Source organism: Thermobia domestica, chromosome 14, assembly GCF_964235325.1.
Source record: "Thermobia domestica chromosome 14, izTheDome1.hap1.1, whole genome shotgun sequence".
NCBI classification, from domain to species: Eukaryota; Metazoa; Arthropoda; class Insecta; order Zygentoma; family Lepismatidae; genus Thermobia; species Thermobia domestica.
Genome location: NC_137467.1, coordinates 77,079,626 through 77,101,389, shown reverse-complemented (window position 1 = coordinate 77,101,389; position 21,764 = coordinate 77,079,626). Strand labels below are relative to the sequence as shown.

At 36.7% G+C, this 21,764-nt stretch overlaps 1 protein-coding gene across 4 annotated transcripts in view; it reads right to left on the bottom strand.

Moving 5' to 3' along the window:
* Ube3a (ubiquitin protein ligase E3A) overlaps positions 1-21,764 on the bottom strand; it is a 98,994-nt gene that overhangs the window by 38,861 nt on the left and 38,369 nt on the right. For all 4 annotated transcript variants that reach the window (XM_081738605.1, XM_081738607.1, XM_081738604.1 and 1 more), the window contains exon 4: positions 4,014-5,263. In XM_081738605.1, the coding sequence (XP_081594731.1) occupies positions 4,014-5,263 (1,250 nt within the window). The remainder of the gene's footprint in view (positions 1-4,013; positions 5,264-21,764) is intronic.

Below are 21,764 nucleotides of genomic sequence, written 5' to 3'. Positions count from 1 at the left end.
TGCACGAGTTGACGGTAATTCACGTACACGATTGGAACGCATAGGTGTATTACAAATCTTTGCAAATCTATCACGAATGCTTTGCTCCAATTCACGTATTTTGTTTATTTGTGTTTTATACAGTATACTTTTGAGGTGTTCCGCAAATAAAAACCCAAAGGATTTAGGTCAGGAGTGCAAGGAGGCCTCTCCATGGGTCTTCCTCGCCCTATTCATCCGTCTTGGAAGTACTGATCAAGAAATACACGAACGTCTCGCAGAAAATATGATAAAGCATCATCGAGAATAAACCAAAGTTGAGACTTTCTCGACAAAAACATTTTCCAACCATTCCGGAAGATTTCATTGAAGAAATTGCAGGTATGTTGCACCTGTGAGACGTTGTGATAAAATGTATGGCCCTAGAAGCGCATTCCGCAATATATCTGCCCAGACATTAATCGAGAATTGATGTTGGTGTCGGGTACGGAGGTAAATTTGCGTTAGGGTTTTCTTCTGCCAATTGGTGTTCGTTGTGGATGTTGACAACACCATCTCGCGTGAACCCCTCATCAACAAATATGATTAATGAAGGAAATAGAGAGTTTTCTACACATAGATTAAGATACTACTCGCAAAGGTATCTTCACGGACAATAATCTTTTTCTTCTATTCCTTGCACATGTTGCAAGTTGAAGGGGTAGAGTTGTTCGCAAAACACTTTCCACACAGTTCCATGTGAAACACCTAGCGTTGCTAGCCTTTTGTACTTGTACAAGGATCTTCTTTAATTATCTGAACAATTTTCTCTTTTCGATCAGGTGTCAAGAGGTGTATCGGTGCTGCCGTATCGATAGCAGCAAAAGTATTACGGTTGGGAAGAACATGATTTGCAAAATATTCATAATATAGTAGTTGTGCTTCATGTGGGTTCCCACAGGCACGACCATACATAAGATACATATCTGCCATTTCATTAAATGTGTACTGATGACGGATGACACATCGAGCATCTGTTATAATTATTATTATCATCTGGACTCTTGTTCAGCGTAGTAGTTCAGAACAAATATTTACACTATTTATTACGTTATAGTACGTAAATTCGTGGTGCACATCGTATTAATGGGTTTACTCGAGATCTCGCGTTTCCTCCAACTTTTCATTTTATCATTTTTTTCATCATCATTTACTTGAAATATCTACCGTATTTACTATTGGATAGAAAAAGTGAGATATTAGTGAATGTACAATGCTACACACGCTTTTCGCTAAATAGTTTTTTCGAATCCTTTGTACTGATGTTCGTTTTCACAGCATTTCGGATTTCTGTATTTCTGCAATCATCTTTTATTATTTTTGTTCGTATGACATTTATCCTGCTTAGATCACCGTTATCAAATGATATTAACTGTTAGAACTTGGTCAACCACTTTTCTTTGATGTTAAACTGTGCTGTGTGTGGTTGCATAATTGCAGATATTAAAATTAATGATAATGTGAAATTCACAAATGATAATACTCATGTACACGACATAACAGCTTAATAAACCGATAATTAGACATTTTCTATTAAAACATATCTTTTTTCCTATACGTGCTTAAATCAGGGTTCCGATACCCCAGTTCACTCTATAAAATTCGTTGCGCCGGTACGACCTAACTCTGAAACATGGATATTTAGATGGAGAGTGTACTAGTTCCTCTGATATTTCTTTAACCACCTTTAATATGTCTTATAGTTTTCGAGCAAGGCAGCTTCAAAGTTACACTTTCCTCGTTTTCGGCATCGTATAACTTTGAAACAACGCGGTTTTCGTCCTATCTTCATATGGACTTATTTGTTTAGGTGAGAGGAATTCACCAGTGGAGTTTGGCTACATAATAAATGAACACCCTGTATAATTACTTTGTACTATACAAGAGGAAAAATTAACCGACTACCATTAATATTACCACCTTCAGAAGCTGCATTACTGATAAGACTCTTCTGGTATTACAATATAAACACAAAGAGGGCATTAACTAAGAAACAAGATAATTCTTTTAGCATGGAAATAAACTTTTGACTGTTACACACAGACAGCTATCAGGATTGATTAATACAAGGCTCTAATATGATCATTCGCTCTGTCTCATTAGTTATTTATATACACAGTTATTAGGAAAGATTAATACAAGGCCCTAATATGATCATTCGCTCTATTTCTCATTAGTTATTTATTCCACTCTTGAGGCGCAGTAGTATACTTGGCACCAAGACCAATGTGCAAGGAATTCTTTAACTGTTAACACTCAGGCCCTACTTGTTTGTCAAAATACTGTAAGTTGTAAGTCTATCTTTTACCTACTTTCTGATTCCAGTATCAAATTAACTAACTTTATAGCCTTTGCAATCAGAAGGTTTAATGTTATATTCACAAAAGTTCTCCATTAAATTCTATCCTTGGCCAACTGGATTCAGTTTCTACTTGTATTCTTACTTCTGCGAAATCCTTGTTAATATTTCCTCCCATCTGTGCATAGTCTTCCTAATTGTCTTTTTACGGTTGGGTTTCCAGCTAAAATTTTGAGAGCGTTCCGTCTTCCACTCTGGGTAGTACTTGGCCTGCCCACCTGAGTTTCTTAGACTTAATGACTTCTAACAATGTTAGATAAACGGGTAAAGAATTCCAGTAATAGACACGCCAATTTCATGTTTTTAAGTACAAGCATTTTTCTCGCTCTCCTTTCGTTACGCATAAACAAGTGCAAAATTCCACCACAAACTGGTGATTCTACGAAACATGTGAAGTGATAAGTGGTTAGTAAAAGAATACAGCGTATGAAAATTTGTTCAGAAGTTGTGAAATATATCGAAATGTTGAACATCAAAAAGAAAAATTTATTTTCTTTAACTGAAAGTCAACAGTGGTGTGATTCTGCAAGTCTTGTAATGTCAGTAATATTGATTTGATGCAACTGAAATGTCTGAATTTACGTCTGGTGTGAAACCATCCCCTGTGATGAATCGAACAGATGGACCCTGGTCAAGCCCTAAGACGTCCCAACTGCATACATGCTCAGAAAACAGGTTGTGGTATCCAGTCACTCAGACGGCAAGTATCCTGTTGAACAGGGTTGTGTAAAAGTACACAAAGGAGAACACATTTGCAAGTGATTTTCCTTTACAAGTTCAAATTGGGAAATTCTGCATATCTAGGTGCGAGAAACATCAACAGTGCATTTGGGCCAGATGTGGTTAGGGAAAACATTATGCCTCGTTGGTTTGTGAAACTTCATTCCAGCGACACTACAATGTAAAATAAGGCCCAGTTCACTGAACAAACGGAAGTTTTACGTAAATCATATTTTGTTTTGGAAGTGGATCGGTTAAGATTTTCACTATTGTTACAAAATATCCTCCTTGTGCAGCAGCTATTAACATATGATTGTCTCTGTTGTCTTTCGGTATTCGGAGTAATCCCTACTAAGTTTGTATAAATTCAAAATATATAGCATATCAGCCAACATTCGTTATTGTTCATCAAATATATACGCTCCAATAATTGTTTTTAACTAATTAGTATTGATGTCTGCAAAAGGTAAAAACGAAAATCGTGCGGTGCGATGGTTCACTAGTTAAGCGCTCACCTTAAGTGCAACGGATCTTTGCTTCGAACCCAACCCATGTGAGTTTGTAGTGGACAACGTTTCGTAGATATTTTCTCAAGTTTCCCCCATTTCCTCTCTTCTTCATTTCACTAATTCTTTCCGTAGCATGTTTTCACTTGCCATCCATCTCTATCAATCTACAGGACATAATCAAAGGAGATTGAACTAAATAATTCATAGCTAAACAAAATGAAAATAACCTGAAACACAGTATATAACGATTGAAAATCTTTAAATTCATCAAATCGCCTCACTAATAATTTTAGTTATTATTATTTAGTTCTCTTTAATATTTAGAGCTGCAAAAATTAAAAACCAAGAGAGAAGCATTATGATTAATTTTTCTATTAAGTTAAAGTAAATTTACAAGAATAACTTACCTCTACTAAGGCATCGTCAATAATGTGATCTCTTCTTACTTTTAGCTTGAGATACGGATTTGTTGGCTGTCCACGTACTACACTCTGCAGAAAGCTCATTCGTCGTTCACTATACATTCGTATTCTGTTATCATAATAAAGTCCCATTGTTTTTGTAGCGGGAGTCAATATAAAAGCATGGTTCATAAAAGAGAACTTACGCTGCTCTAGTTCGCTTTTATAATACGCAAAGTCTCGGTCCATTTCAATTGCATCACTCAGAGGTTCATTGTAAAATTCACTAAAGGGTAGAAAAGGTTTTCTAGAGTCTAGCACATTCACTTGCAATTCTGCCCCTAACGGATCCTCGTATTTTGCCCGTGGCTCTTTCGATTCTCTCCCCACTGCACCCAGAAGAGAATCCTCCACACTGTCACAATCACTATCATCTTGTCGAAGATCAGGTGGGTCCAAATCACCGGCTAACATGTTTGCATAATACAAGATCTTCATCACTTTGGTTGGAGCCGTAATATTTTCTTCGTCATTTACACAGTAGTCTCTGTTGAACTGTCCAGAGATAACTTTCAAAGTTATCAACTGCTGTAGAGCTTCCAGGAAGTTTTTCATCCGACTTCGACAATGTTTGGCCCACACACGAGCTAATCTTGCTTGAGCCTGCACCGGTAGATGTGACGTTGCTTTACAGAACTGAGGCAGAACCATTTCTAAGTAGTCAGGTGCATTCAGAACAGGAATCTCGATCACAATTACAAAAATGTTCAGAAAATCAGGATCCTTTTTCTCGCCACCGAAAACTTTCAAATCTAACTCCACACTTTCTGTCAGCAATATTAAGGCATTAATAAGTGCACTTTGAAACTTATTTCCAGGTACGGCAAACAATGCTTCATAGGATCGACGGAGAGAAGGAATATCAACACTTACGTCATCAATGGGCGTTATTTTATGATTTTTCTCACCATTGTCCGCGTCTTCTTTCAGTTCCTGACTATCTTCATCTTTATCCAAATCACCTTCCAACGCACGAACATCTTCTTTCTTCAAATTATTAAAATTTAAGGAAGCTCGGTCCAGCATGGCTTCTACTGGTGAATCCGGATCCTTTCTAATGAAACTTTTACTCAATGATTCTGCACTAGAAAACACATGTCCTAATGTTCGTATAAGTAACGCGTAAGAACCTTCGTTTTTACACGTTTCCAAAATATTCAACAACTTTTCCTCCGTTAAAAACGGTATTGATTTACCTGCAAAATACAGAGAAATAGAGAATCATTAATAAGGAACTCGACTAACTTGAACAACTTTTAACATTTCAGATATATGAAGAGGGGGCTAAAACAAGGAAACAGAGGCTTAAAAATTGCGGATATACATGGTCTTTGCATAACACTTTGTATAACACGAAAACATCTATACAGATTCACACTCTCTACTGATTCCGAAGGTACATGAGATGTATTAATGGCATATGAAGGAGTATTCGCACTCGTATTTCCAATACATATTTTATATATATAGGATGGCCAGACGGATCCGGACATCCGGTTCCGGAAATTTCGAAGGTCGGATTCGGACTTCTATTTTGAATATTTTAGGCCTTAGATTCAGACCCAGAACTAAAATATCCATATGTATAAAATGAACCATTGCAGATCTGTCCATTTGCTTAAAAAAATGTTTATTAGATGGTGTTGTCCTGTGTTCAGTATTCATGGTAATTATCCGTTGCTTCTGTTGTATATCTGCTCTTAACTGACAAACTTAATGAAATGTATACCTCTGGAGAGAAGTCTTAAGATCTTCGAACAATAGTACATCCCTTTTTAAAAGCCTATATAAGTAACGAACTAACGTGAATGACAATGTTTAAGCGAATTTCCTACAATACATTCAAGAAAGTACTGATTAAAATCATTAAAGAAAAAAGTATTCTTGAATGTGGGTCGGTGAGAAAATATAACTTTTTTTAAAAAAAAAAATACTGAGTAGGTTCTAAATTAAAATTTGAAAGTATTAAATTTCATCATTTCGTGTCGTGGATGTCTTCTCTCGTTTCGGGTGCAACACTATTCGTTGACCAGTTTCGCATTTTAAATATATTAAAATACGTAAAAGTTTTCGAGAACCGTGAGTAATCATTAAATTTTTGTTTGTCGGCGTTGTGCGCTCCTTGGGTTGGCCACTCTTGTTTGCTAACTTATTGCTTTTATTGTTTTGTGACATGCGACTTACGTCATGTCAAGAAAATGTTTACTAACCTTAGAAGAAACACTTACTAGGTACTTTCCCGTTTCTATAACACTATGTAGGTTGTATAACCGAAATCTGAACTTTGTATTGGTAACAATGATAATACAAAGCTGATCTGTACTTAATCGTCATTTGTTTATCTTGTGCTGCTGTATGGGCCTTCATTCGACTGCCTGGATTAACAACGGCAAAGCTAAACTGAACTGTATCCGACGGCATTTTATTTTACGTCCTGATGCTGTTATATATATATATATATATATATATATATATATATATATATATATATAATAGAGGTAATCAAGGATGGGTAAGAGTGCTATTTGAAACACTTTCAAAGTGAAAAACCAAAAGGAACTACCACCTGCAAACATTGCAGAACTGAAATACGAAATAAAGGAAGTACCAGCGCGTTGTGGAAACACATAAAAGGACGATATCCAACAATAATAATAGAGTCTGAAGTGTTACTCTCTGTAGATGAGCAAGAAGTGCAGATTGAAGAAACGACGGAGGTGCGAGGTCGTAGGCCGATCAAATGAGATATTAGAGGGTCTGAGAGCGAATCTCCCAAACATTTATTTTTAAACTGAGTATGATCAGAGGCTTTTGTTGTGCGAGGTCGTAAGCCGAGCAGTAACGGGGGTCTGGTAGCGAAGCCCCCTACTAGCCGCAGGTTAGTAAGTATATAAATGTATTTGCGTAATGACTGGAAAGTGCATGTATACCTGTGGACAAAATTGCATAAGTAGCCGCGAGAAATAATAAAATAAAAATTTTAAAAAGTCGACAAAATGTACTCTTGAATGAGTTGTATATTATGTTTGCACAGGAGCGAATCAAGGACAGACTCCTGGGGGGGGGGGAGGAGCGGATGGACATTTAGAGGGGCGGTTGGAGATGCTAGGAGTGAAAAATTACTTAGATGAAATGAAATTGCAACAAATTACTACTAACGTACACTGCTAATGGTGCCGCTGGAGTAGGGGCGAACGATCCTTCGCCCTTGCGTGAATGATAAAGCTCCTTATACAACCTATTCAGACTTAATAGTGGTGGATTACTAATTATAAAGATATATGTTACTGTTTGAGGCTGCATATGGTATTTTGTATACACATACACCTACATTAATACATTAATTTTGATATATTAATTAACATTTCGAACTTTATTCCTACTACAATTCTTAATACTAACTGAGGTGGTACGGTTACAGAGAAAGGCATTTTTAAAGACAGAAAGAAAGAAAAACTCATCAAGAGCAAGAAAAAGAAGTTGCTCCTTAATTTGATTTGATCTATATTTTATGGGCTGTTTTATTAGCTATGGCCTAGTCCATCACGACTAGGAAATGGCGTCATTCAGTGATCATAGTAACTCACAAAGGATTAGGAAAGGAAGCCGCCTGGGCCTAATAAAGAAGCCTCGGCTTGCGACTAAGGTTTAATTCCAGCATTTGACTAGTGTTACGAAAACAAAGGACAAACTTCAATCAAGACGACCGCTTTAAAAAAAAAAAAAAGAAAGAAAAAAACTTCTCGATCGAGTGTTTCTACTAGAATCGAATCTGACAGTGAGATTGCTTTCACCAAAGTCAACAGTGTTAGACAATCAAATTTGGAGTAACTGTGACATATTAAGACATGGAAACCAAATATCGACAGAATGAAGAGAACGCAAGGCCCTCATACGATCACATGCCACAAATCTTATTTTAAGCATAGGATTGAAAATGATTTCGAAAACTTTGCTGATTCGGAACATCCGAATTTTCTGACACGGAATTTCGGATCCGGATCCTATATATATATATATATATATAGAGAGAGAGAGAGTCTCAGAAGCCCCTGACATAGGGTAACTATTATTATCAGAGTTATAACAAAATGTAAGAGGGGAAAACTGTCTCTAAATATGATGTTTTCAATCTAAAATAAAGGGATTTTTTTTTTTTTTTTTAAATCGGACGAGACGTTTGTGATGTATACTCACTCTTTATGCGCCCAATGTTAAATGAAAATGTAACGTTGCCAATTACCTGCACCAACAACATAAGTGAATGAAGTTACTGTCTACGCTAACGTGTCGATGGCCAGCCCCCATTCACTTTGTTATTGGGTCCAGATAAATGGCAACGTTGCATTTTCATTTAACATGGGCGAATAAAGAGCGTACAGCCCAAGCGGCTGGTCCGATTTAAATAATTCCTATACTTTAGATTGAAAACATCATATTTGGAGACAAGTCTTCCCTCTTACATTTTGCTGTAACTTTATATATCTTTTCTTATTGAAAAAAGAACCTTATCGACTCCATCGGTAAAGTATTCTCATGTAATGAAAGCGAAACTGTTCTGTATTCTGGGCGTGTTGACCCAGTCTTGACCCCCACCGGAGTTGAATAGGCTTTACATCCACGACTTAACGATGAGTGCATATCCCATATAATCTCAAGCTTCAGTGTTCTAAAGGAGACAAACTCAAATCAGACGGGAATTAAGCTCCAATAAAAGTTATCGATCAAGAATAGATAGAAAACTAAATAAAATGTTAACGAATTCATTTTTATTTACGTACTTTATATATTAATGTATATTTACTTTAGTACGTAGTCCAATTCTGTTGACTGTTACCTGCGACGAGGGAAGAAAACTCTTTAAAAACTTTCACATGGACACATTCCTGTTGTTTCCTCCAAGGATTAGGATCTCAAAATTCGAAGTTTTTAAGATTGTCTTATGATCGTTTTGGTTTGCGGCCATTTGTACAAAATTCGAACGTATTAATTTGCATTTACGTACTTGTATATTACTATATAAAACATTTACCTTGGTACACCTTTAATTTTTTTTACCCCATTTTTCGATAACTATTCACTGTTACCTCTGACACAGTTCCCGAACAACAGAGAATAACCGAGTGGAATCTATTTTTAAAACGAATTTTCATCCTTCGTCAAAGGTAATAGTCAATAATTACTGAAATATTGGGTAAAAAATTAGAGAAAACGTACCAAGGTAAATATATTTGATACACTAATATAAAAAATACATAAAATAAAAATCAATACCTTAAGTTTATTTGGTCGCAGACCAAGAAAATTTTAAAAGCTTCGAATGAAAATCGAGATGATATCTGGATATAAAATTTCTGAAAGCATGTAAAAATGCAAGAAGTTTTTCCCAACTTCCTGTGGATAGTGAACTACGAATCTTCAAAACAAATAGAAATGTAACCAGGTGGAATATTGTTTTTTCATCGAATTTCCGTCCCTCATCTAAAATAAGTCAATAGTTACCGAAATGTTGGGTTAAAAAAAAAAAATCAATGAGACGTATCACTGTAAATATATATATATTTTTTTACATTTTTTGAATAAGGTGTATTTCAAAAACTTGGTTCAGAAGATTACTTAAAAGTGGTCTCGGGCAGCCTACTATAAGAAACTCTTCCTCCTCAGGTTTTCGTGACTGATATCCCCATTGATATTCAATGGTGTATACAAAATGGCACAATTTTCTAAAGCATTTTTGTAAAACTTTCAGAATTATATGTTGTAATCGTGTCACATCCAATTACACTATCCTAACGGGTCATGGTTTAAGTCTATGTGATATTCTCTATGTGAAAGAACACATAAAAAATTTCTGTAGCTGACAAGGAAATGTGTGGCGATGAACTGTGACAAATGATAACGAATGTGTGCTATTCAAATGCAGCAGTGCCGTAGAGGAGGAAAGTGGAAGCGTGTTTCGGAAAAACGAGCAGCATGCGTGAATCAAGACTGAAGTGGCACGTGGGCGAAGTACACAACCATGTTTCCAGGGACTTCAGTGACGACCTTTTCACCAAAATGAAGGGACCATTTCGCGGGAAGCGCCATGACACACGAGGAGACATCATCCGTATCATACGGCAGTCCTTGCGAGACATTGACAACTCTTTCCACACATGTGGCAGAAGGTGATAGAGATGGCTGGTGAGTACATTGAAGGAGTGTAATAAGTTTTCTTCTGTGCATAAAATCAGGTATGAATTATAACAATGTTGACATTTTTTATCCAGTCCTTGTAGAATAAACTGATATAGTGCCATTTGAAAAAAAATACGACTCTATGTTAGGTTTGATATACTATTAATCTGGTAGTGTTGAAAAATATGTCAAAAATATACCCGATATTTTTATGTGAAAAATATTTTTTTTTAACTAATAGTTTAAAAGTTACTGATCAATTTAATTGGAACCTACAAGTGCAACATACCATATTAATCTGCGTTGGCTCACCTTCTAACCTCAAAACATCTCTGATGCGACGTAAAATGGAAAGTGGAATATTATATTACACTTATATTCCGCATACATCACCTCACTCAATTCCGTGAGGGGTTGAAGGAGGACTCTGGGAGGAAGCAGAGGCTGGGATCTTGTCTGCAAAACGGTTCACAGCTGTTCAATTACTGTCAGGCCCACGAAGGTGTTCTATTTTATCTCGATGTTTCTCAAACCACGCCACAACAGATCCAGCTATGTGAATGGGTGTATTATCATCCTGGAATATGGTGCCATTGCCCGAAAACAACACTTGGATTATAGGATGCACATGGTGTCACAATTACGGGTAGTGAAGCGACCGGTAAGTATCAGCATATAACTCACTGAAAACCACAGGATATTGTGGCCCACAGTATCACCGAGCCACAGCCATATTTCACGGTTAAACGGAGATAGTGCACATCATGTTTCTCTGGAGTCTGCCAGACGTAAACACGGTCGGTGGTTTGAAATAAGGTAAACGACGACATCCGGCCATATCACACGTTTCCAGTCATCAGCTGTAAGTGTTGCATGTTCGCGGCACCACTAACGTTGTGCTAAAGCACTATGGTCCCTTATCAACAGATTAGCTCGTGCAAACCGACTCCATATGTCCATGTCACGTAACTCGCGGCGGACTGAATTATCGACACAAGTTTTGAAGGATGCTGCTTGAATTCCTCCGTCACTTGCACCGCAATCGCACGATGGTTCTGAGTGACAATCTGACGATGTTAGGTAGGACCTGTCATTGAGGGTTTTCTTCTGAAAACTGTTCCTTTTCACCACATAACCACCTAATAATTAACCCCCGTTTGGAAATCAGAGGGGTCGCCCATTTTACATTATCACCGTCCACTTAGTTCACTACACACTGCCATTCTACCGGTCCTCACGTAGAAAGGAGTTTGCCCTAACGCATCTTACCAACAGCCCGGCACTGCGGTCACGGCCTGACGATTGGCAACCCCGACATCTGACGTTTAAAACTCCAAATGTATGCATTAACTGTAAGTATCTGAATATTAAGTATTCTCCCTTTGGGCAGGTCCTAAGACTAATGAGATTTTTTTCTTTTCTTATTATTTTTCAGTTTGAGCTTGGAAATATTTCCGTTTCTCGATTTTCAGCTTCCTCTTTTAACTCCCAATATTTTCTTCTATTTTTCAAATCATCGATCACTTATGTTGTTCTTCCTATTCCTCGCTTTCCTTCTATGGTGGTGTGAAGAAGACAATTTCTTCACAAGATGTGTCCAATCTAATTGGCAATCTACGACGGATGCCGGCTAGAAGCGACCTCTTCTCTCCTATTCCTTTTAAAATATTTTCGTTTGTTAATCTTTCTGTCCATTTTATCTTCTCCATCTTCTTCCACCACCACATTTCGAAGCTCTCTAAATATTTCTTCCCTAACTTCCGTAATGTTTAAGTCTCTGAATCATGAACTCCAATACTCCATATGTAGCACTTGGTCAATTTCCTCCTTAGTCCAATACAAAGGCTGTTAGTTACGAGTGACCTATTCCTATTGAATGCTTCTTTGGCTATGGCAATTCTCGACCTGATCTCTTTGGTGCAGTACGCGTCTTTCGTAAAAAAAAAAAAAAAAAAAAAAAAAAAAAAGATCGACTTCTTCAAGTACGCTACAGTACTTTTTAAGTATCTGAATATAAGCTATTACAATTTGGATAATCTTTACCTAATTAAATTCTAATCTATATACGTTTGATATTTTGACCTACAATATATGATACGCAATTCACTTAAATTTTATTATCATTATTTTGTCTTTTTCTGGAGTAAGGTTCAATCTAAGGGCACTACAAGAGCATTCCTCGAGGATCACTTGGAGGCCCCAAACCACAGTTTGAGAAACTGTGCTATAGAATAAAATGCGAAGTAATCGATTGTGGTAGAAAATAATATTTATAATATCATTTGTGCTAATGAATCAATGAGAGGGAAAAGATTATAGGGCTTTAGTTGGAGTTCACGAATGTAGACATAATGGAAGCACTTGTGGGTGTTCCCGCCTCTTTTTGAGAAGGGGAATAGTGACAGAGGATTTTTTAAAAAGCAAAAACGAAAAGTTAGGTTGAAAATTGTGTTGAAAAGATCTGTGTGTTTGATACGGGTAAATGGGGTATTGCAGGAGAAACGAAGAACACTGGATGTAGATAAAAGGGTTTCTCCAATGTAGTATATAAAACAGTACGTCCAGTTTCAAATGTAGATGAAATTGAAGGAATCACAACTACCAGAATGGTGAAATAAACCTTTCCTTATTTATTCTTTTATTTGTTCAAGTTACTGCAAGTAGAATTTCGGCATTGGTTCTAGGGAAGAGCGGAAAAGTTTCAAGTGAGTGGGTGAAATAAGCAGATTGTAAAGTTTGCGATAGACGATTTTTTTAGTAAAGACATTGTAGTTTCTGATGAAAGAATGAGTATACAAAAAGCGAGGTTCGTGAGTTTCTTGATAGAGAAAATCTGGAACAGATAATTATTGAAAAGTGAAAATTTTATCCCGGATAGATTTCTTTGTACGGCTCAGTTGTTAGTGAATATAATTAGGAAAATATTCTCTCTCTCAGTTGAGTGGTAACGTTACAGATTTGAAGTGGTTATCTAAGATACGATATAGTAGAGTACAATAAATAAATATTAATAGCAATTCCTTCAATCTCGATTTACTTTCTAAAATACACCTATTGTCATGTTTCCGTATTGAGAAAACTTTAAGTCACCTACGCGCATCAACAATCATATTTCCTCCTGTAATACTCAAATCCTCCATACACTTGTAAGTATCCATACGTATAGACCCGGATACGCAAGCCATTACATCTCCACCTTCTATTAAACTTTTCGCGTTTGAATTTAAATTTATCTAAATTCTTCCTCCTTCACTCACGTCAGACGGAGTACACCGGTAGGCGTGTGGGAGTGGGCAGATGGTGGCGATGAAAACTGGAATCTGAATTTCAGAGGTCAAATGGTTAATGCGCGTTATTTACGTTCCTAAGTCAGCCAGTGTGCTACGTGTGTCGCATGAATCAGGGTCCAATGTGATGACGGCCTACAGAAATAATGGCAATATCACCGAAGAGAAAACTTAGTGACCGGGATAGTCTAGCAATTAATAGGATTGTCACCATAGACCGCCGAGTGAATGCGACAAAAGTGACTGCGGAACTTAATCAGCATCTGGAACAGCTTATTGTGACAATAACAGCCTGACAATTATTTTTTTTAAATCCTGGGCAACCTTCTATATTTAATTTCAACTGTTCTGATATCACGCGCACATTAACCGACAGTCTTCTTGCAGTAAATGCCTCACACGTATCACGTCTGCAGCAGTATGTGATGCTGACGGACGGTCGACTTATGGTGAATCTCGGGCCTCCTGAAAACTTTTATGCCACGCAAAGACACAGCTTTTCGATAATGCCATCAACAAATACATGCCGTATCATATTCTATGTTTCACTAGTATGTTTCATATTCCAAGTTTTCGCTAGCTTAATCCATAACTTAATGTTAATTCTCTGTTCGAAATTAGCGTCCATCACGCCAGTCACTAAGGCGCCAACATGCTGAACATTAGGTTGCTAAGCTCAGCCTTGTCATTTACTGTTTACATGGAAAACTTTCCAAACCAACGTCTATTCTGAACAGTTATCAGGCGAGTGAATAACGTCCATTTTTATATTTGAATGCCAGAGGTGAAGAATTAAAAAAAAATATTCTGGAATTTTACTCACGTTAAGTTGTATATAAAGTGTTGATGGCGAGAGTTTGGAGCAAAAATACTTTTTTATGAATCGTAATTGATAATCATAAATAGTACCAGTATGTACCGGAAGCTTGCAATAATTCTCTTTTCCACATTTTCTATCACATGTCTACATATATAGTGTGGCAAGTATAATGTAACCACTCATTAGGAGCCACAGTGGCTAAGTGGTAGAGTGTTCACCTCTGGTGTGTTGGATCCATGGTTTGATCCCAGTCGACGCCAAGTGAACAAACACCGTGTGCGTGGGTTTTCTTGGAATACTCCCATCTCCTCTCACTTCATTCCACTATTATCATTTATCTTATCATCAGTCTCTCTTAACCTCGGTCATAATAGTAGGACCTGAAACTTAAAAAGCAATCGTTATTGAAGAAAATATCGGAACTAACATTAGTGTAATACTTCATCAACTATTCATTAACAAGCAGAGGACAAAATAGAGGAATACCAAACACTACTTTTTTCTGGAATGGACCACATATACGATGAACGAGCATCTACGCTAGAAACTGCTTCCTACACACTGTACCATGCCAGTATTAGAAAGCAGCGACAGAGAAACAAACCATTTCCTCTACACTGTGGATGCGGAACTATCTAACAGATTACAGAAGGTCGTTTCAGGTTTAGTGAATTTGGCACTCTTACCAGCTTAAGAAATATCGCGACACCCCCAACGACTGTGGTCGATGCTCAAGCTCTGCTTGTAAGCTATCGTCCTGCATCTCAGTTTCCATTGAAGGAAACTGGGTTGAAGCAATTTGATCGAGTCTATTTCATCCATCTTGGCTAACATTCCAAAGACTGACGAGTGCGTGCTGCTGTCGACGCCAAACATTCACTTCAACAACGAGAACCCGCAAAAATCCAATGTAGATTTCACAGCATTGTCTGTAAAAGATTACACGATTTCCGTTTCACGTGCCATCCATGTCCATGTACGTATCATTGCCTCTGCGCACGACTAGACGTCTTTGATGTAGTGAATGGCAATGCCGCCATATAAGTTGAGTTGAGTTGAGTTTATAAGAATGGAATATCATGACGGTATACTGGCTCTAAAATTGTCTGAGAATATGCTGCATTGATTTTTTGATTGTTTTGGTTCATTGGGGTAACGTGAGTTTCCCAGTATAGTAGTAACCACCAACCACAAACCCGCGTGGAAAACTTTCCGCACATTCACATATCCTGTCAAAATAACCTCTAAAAATCAGAGAAACGACAAGAGATGGCTCTCTGGCTCTTTTTTTTTTTTTTATCACATTTCAACAGATACACCATGGTTTGTCAGAACCAAGCCTTGTTTCTTTACCATATATATATATATATATATATATAATTAATTTTGCGGAACGCTGAAATAACCTTGCTGTTTTTTGAGACAGTGGATCCTGAAGAATGCACTCTTTACACCAAGTAGGGAAGATGCTCGGGTCTTCGATATCTACGATGCCCAATATTAGAGGAACCAGCAACAGCAGAGATGCCAGTTGTTGTGAATCAATATAGCATTGATCCCTTTGGCATATGAAGACTTTTGTCAAACACTGTTACTTATTTGGGTACTAGCAGAAGTCGCCACTCTTCCCACGGAAAGAATGTTAAAAACACCGTAACACCTGTTTAATTATTTAAATAGAAAGTCTAAAAATAAAATTTCATGTTTCTAAACGTAAAGGGTTCCGAGATATAAGCACATTATAATAATCACAATCCCTACTTTTTTCCTTCCCACCTCTATTCTACCTTTGTAGGTCAACCAAAAACTGAAGTACGTGTTTATTTTAAAAAGTCTAAAGATCAAATTTTATATTTTTAAGCTTAGGCAATTCTGATATATGGGCACGATTTTATTACAGTGTACCTTACATCACAAATTCTATGAAATGTCCGAATTCCAAATTACTAGCTTAAGTAGTTTGGCCTAGGCGTTGCTCAGTCAATCACGACTTACAGAAAGATAACTTCTATATAGAGAAATAACTATAATTAATGTCGGAAGGAGCACAAATGTAGCCCTTCAAATGTGTGCAATTTTCGGAGCCATACTACCACACTCACATACAAGAGCCATCCACCCTCCAAGTCACATTATTTTCGTACTACCCACAATTTCGTGGAGGTGTGTTCACGTGTGCTGGTACCTAGCAATCAAATTCGTTACTATATACCTCAAATGATCTTCTGCGGTTCGGTGAGAAAACTCTCAAACATCAAATTATTAAGATAATTCTTACGAATTACCTTGTGAATGTAAGGAATTCTAAGTGCCAAAGAAATTTTTTTGACCCTTGGAAAATCTGCATAAATTGCGGATCACTTCAACAAAAATGGTACTTGCTGGTGAAATTAATGTCTTTTGATGTTTAGGTTCACTAGGTCCTCTCTAATTCTAATTAGTACAAAGTTGTAAGATACAGAGGTTTTTTCCGATCTATATGACGACTTTCATAAACAATAGTAGCTCCACCTAGTACGAAGTGCATGACGTCACAGAACACATAGAAACATTGGACCATAATTTAACCGTGAGAGTTGTAGTGAACGTTTCTGTTGAGAATGATAAGATCGACCCCTACTAGGAACGCTACACAAGGGTACTTTCTGATGCCAAATACAGTTAAAGTACCATGATCAAGATGTGCAGGGAACATGGATTCACTGAGTCGAAGAATGGAATAGCACATGTGTTGGAAAGGACATAAAAGGTGAGGAGTAAGGAAATTCCAGTAGTACAAGGAAGCCAACCCCCTTCCTGCTATGAGCAGTACACCGGTAACGTTCGACTGATTTCTCTAGCATCTTTGCTCAGTATTCTGTGAATTGGATTGTTTCACTTGCTATTTTGCAGTAGCTGCGTGTTAGAAAAATGTGCGCTCTGAAATAGAATCCCTCTGACTGTGAGGCGATATATATATATATATATAATGATTAGATTCTTGAATGCTCAGAAGGTGAAAACTACCGTCAAGTGATGAACGTGTATGGTGATACAGCAATAAAAGAAATACAATGGCTCCCAAATATGGTTCTGAATTTGTCCTAGCCCGTAGTGCATTGGAAATGGGTCATCACTGATTTACATACATTCTTTTATCAAATACGAGAGCTGTCCAGAAAGTACCAGACGTTTTGGCCTATCGCAGCAGTGAGCGGGACTAGAATCGCCATTTTGATGTCAGAACGCTGTGACGCTCTTACTGTGCATTCCGTGACATGTTACTATATGCACTGAAATAGAAAATCCCGCCTCTTGTGATGTGTGTTCTGTGATTAGTTTTTGTTGGCAAAAAACAACAAGCCAAATAAAATCTATCGCGTTTTTTTATTATTATTATTATTATTATTATTATTATTATTATTATTATTATTATTATTATTATTATTATTATTATTATTATTATTAATATACAGCAACGCAAGTCCAACACATGGCCAAGCGTACCCGAGAACTCTTGGATGGGAAGTGTTCGAACAGCAACAGTACAGCCGAGATTTGGCGCCGAGCGACCACCACCTCTTCCCAGCGATGAAGATATGGCTCGCTACACAACGCTTTGATACTGATGCCGAACTGCATATCGGTGTAAACCAGTGGTTGAAATCACAGGCAGTAGATTTCTACGCGATGGTATTGAAAAGCTTGTGCCACGGTATAATAAGTGTCTTAACTTGCATAACGATTATGTGGAAAAATAGATTAAGAGTGTACTTTTTAAATATATATAATACAATTTGGTTTGTTCATTCTGTTACTTTTTTTTTTTTTTTTTTTTTTTTTTTAAATTTCAAAACGTCTGTTACTTTCTGGACAGCCCTTGTAATTTTAGAATAAATAGACCAAATCCAACAATAGTGTTCTTAGACATAATGAAGAGGTGTTGACAGATGGACAATATGGCATAATGTTGTTAGTATATAAGAAAAGAACGGGGAAATTTTATATAAACTAATTATTTGCTGAGCAACACTATATATTTTCATTAAAGTTCAACACGTGTTACAGTTTCGCCAACTAACTCTTTGGCTTCATCAGATAGTGTCTGATGAAGCTAATGAGATAGTTGGCGAAACTGTAACACCTGTTGAATTTTAACGAAAATATATAGTTTTGCTCAGCAAATAATTAGTTTATATTTAATTATAAGAAAGCAAAGCTTCTACTTAGGAGAAATTTTGTTATCGACCAATATTACGAAGCTGAAACTTTTCGTGGCTATCTTTGTTTTGTTATTACTATCGTGTCTCGAATATTTTAATTCGTACACGGTGACATCTCGTAAGTTGGCCATTTGTGGTGGAATTGACATCTCTTTGAAGCCATGAAGATACAGTAATATGCTATCATATTGGCTATAAGTAGTATGTTTACGCACACAAACTCTAACTTCGGCTTCAAGAAAATGGTTTGGAGATTGGTCCTTTTTCTCTGTGTGTTCTTGAAGATTCTAGAGTATTTAATGATTCATTATTATTGTTATTAGTTGTTAATGCCCTGTATCAAAAACTACACTTTATAACACTGTAGACTTACATTTGGTTTACATGAAATACGATAAATAACTGTTATAAAGATTTGTGTTACGTAAATTATATACATCACTACCCGATGGCAGAACTTTCCTTCTGTTTCTGAAGCTTTTGTAAGTAAAAAATTTTCTGCAGGAATTCCATGCGAGTCATTCGTTCTTTTAAGACATCTACACATAGCAGGCATGTTTTTATACTTTCCTGTTGACTATTTTTTTCCTCTGGCAATTTTTCTGCACAGACGCGGCAAATTGTCTGCAATCACATCGCAGATCGCGGCATGTTCTGCTATGGGGTATCACTATACTCTGTTATTTGACTTACCTGCATCATTGGTAAAACAATGCTGAAAATCAATTTTATCTACATTAAGAGGCAACTTGTTCTCAACACAAGTAAATTAAAATACCGAGATCCATTAAACACAAGTTTAATCGTCTCACTATCATGCAACGGCTAATTTTAAGAAGCTGCAATTTTCTTCCTTTTTTAAAATTTCAGCTTACTATCTCATTTAATTCAAGAGTTACATTGAATTTTAGTAGTATCTTACACTTAATAAAAATTATATTAATAACTTGTATAAATTTCACTAAAAATTATATTAATAATAACTTGTATAAATTTCACTGTAACCTTTAGTTTTAATTACTACGTTGTTAGTAACAATGAAAGCTGAAAAAAAATACGAAAATATGAGAGAAAATTACTAGACAGCAAACGAGTTAATATTTATTTCTTTTGTGGGGTTACATACATAATAAACTGAATATATGAGGAGCATTCAAAAAATACCGAACTTTATTTTTTCTAGGGTAGAGATTTGTAAGACACATTGATGTGAATCTGTGAATTTTTGCTCGCTCATAGAAAGAGTCAATTGCAAGCAGTCAATCTCTGAGTGTGGGACATTTAGTAAGCGCTGATCGGATTTGTAGTGTCAAATGACGGAATGACTTGAACAGTACGTGTGCACCAAGTTTTGCCAAAAAGCTTGGCGATATATAAGTGGAGACGATTTACAAGATCCAACAAGCGTTCAAGACGATACCCTGAGCATCTCACGATATCACCACCCACACTTCACATCTGATTCGGATTTTCTTGCCAAACATTCCCGGCATTTGCTCCTTACTTCCCTGACATAGTGCCAATGGCTTTCAGTTTCTCCCGAAGTTGACCATGTCGCTGAAAGGGACCCAAATTGATTCCCGAAAAGAGAGAAGACATTGTGAGAAATACAATGGCCACGATCAAGATCATTCCAAAACATTAATTCCAAGAAGTGTTTCTAACAATGACAGGACCATTGGGATAAGTATGTGTGTTCCCAAAGGGAACTACTTTGAAGATTATTCAATGTATGTTATCTGATTAAAAGTATTTTTGCCAACCAAACGTTCGATATTTTTGTACACACTTTGTACATACAGCAATAAATAGTATTACTATTACGAACCACGAGGGAACTTTATTTTTTTTATCTTCCTCGTATTTGAGACTACTATCACACAAAAAATATAGAAATGGAGCATCAGTATGGCAAAATTATGCCAAAACATTAAAGACAAACAACTAACACGTAATAAAACCAGAAACGACAGCATAGTTAACGTAAAAGTGAAACGTAAAAAAGTGTTACACGAAGTTATCTATTAGAGACTTGTTAAAAAATATCATTCGTGTTAAGAGGGGTGTTTCCATGGCTATGTTGAAAACTTTGGGACGTTATTACACATTAAGTTCACAAACATGTCTAAAAACCCAAAGATACAAGCTGCCAAAAGAGTAACCACGTAAATTTGCAACGCAACGTAATTTTACGGCAATTGAACCCACAAAAATATGACCGTGAAATCACAAACTAGAGCAGTCGTTCTCAACCGGACTGCCGCGCAGTCCCAAAAGGTATGTCGCGAAATGTTTAATTTAACACATTGACTGCCATGTGTATGCTATTTCATACACATGGCGTCTTGCTTCTGCGCCGCGTGTATGCTATTCCATACACAAGGAATATCTTCATTCTAGGCCTTGTGTATAAAAATGTATACACAGTTCAAGCAAAACTATATGATAGTTAAACAGTTATGGCGTACAGCTAAGACGGGGCAGTAAGAATTTTAAGTTCTTTCATTTCGCAACAGAGAAAATATGTTGAAAACTTTATTTACTATTACGAATTGTTGTATTTACTATTGACAACTGAAAGAGATAATTTGGTCGCAAAATACAACGTGTTTCAAGTTCGATTTCACAAGTTTATACATTATGTACCTCATCAATCATACATCTAAACTCTTAGAAAACTCTTCAATATATAATCATTTTGGTACATTGTTTTAGTCTTAGTTTCTTTTCTAAATAACCTATAAAGATTTATGATTTATTGGCTGAGTACTTATGAAACTTCAATGATTTTTATTAAAACACTCTCGGCACATGAAAGGATTCTTGGGGCACTTGTCACATACTGTCTTCACCCACTTAGCAAATTTTCTCCCTGTCGAGTCAGATTCTCCACGCCTTCCATATATTTTGTAGCAATGAACACAGCGTCCTTGCTTCTTTTTACCATTATCCCCTACTTTGTCTACCAAATGATGAGTTGGAGTTTTTCTTCCTTGTTGCACAGGTGAAGAAAGGCCTTGTGCTGGAGGTAGTTGTCCTGATAATAGACTAAGAATTATACGTTCCCGGAACTCGTTTATATGTAGGTTATCGAGATGGATACACTCAGTATAGAGAATATAGGCATTCACGAGCGACGTTCCCCATATCAATTCTAGAATCACTTTCTTATACCATTTTGTAGTCTTTCGTAGAGATTTGCCATACAAAG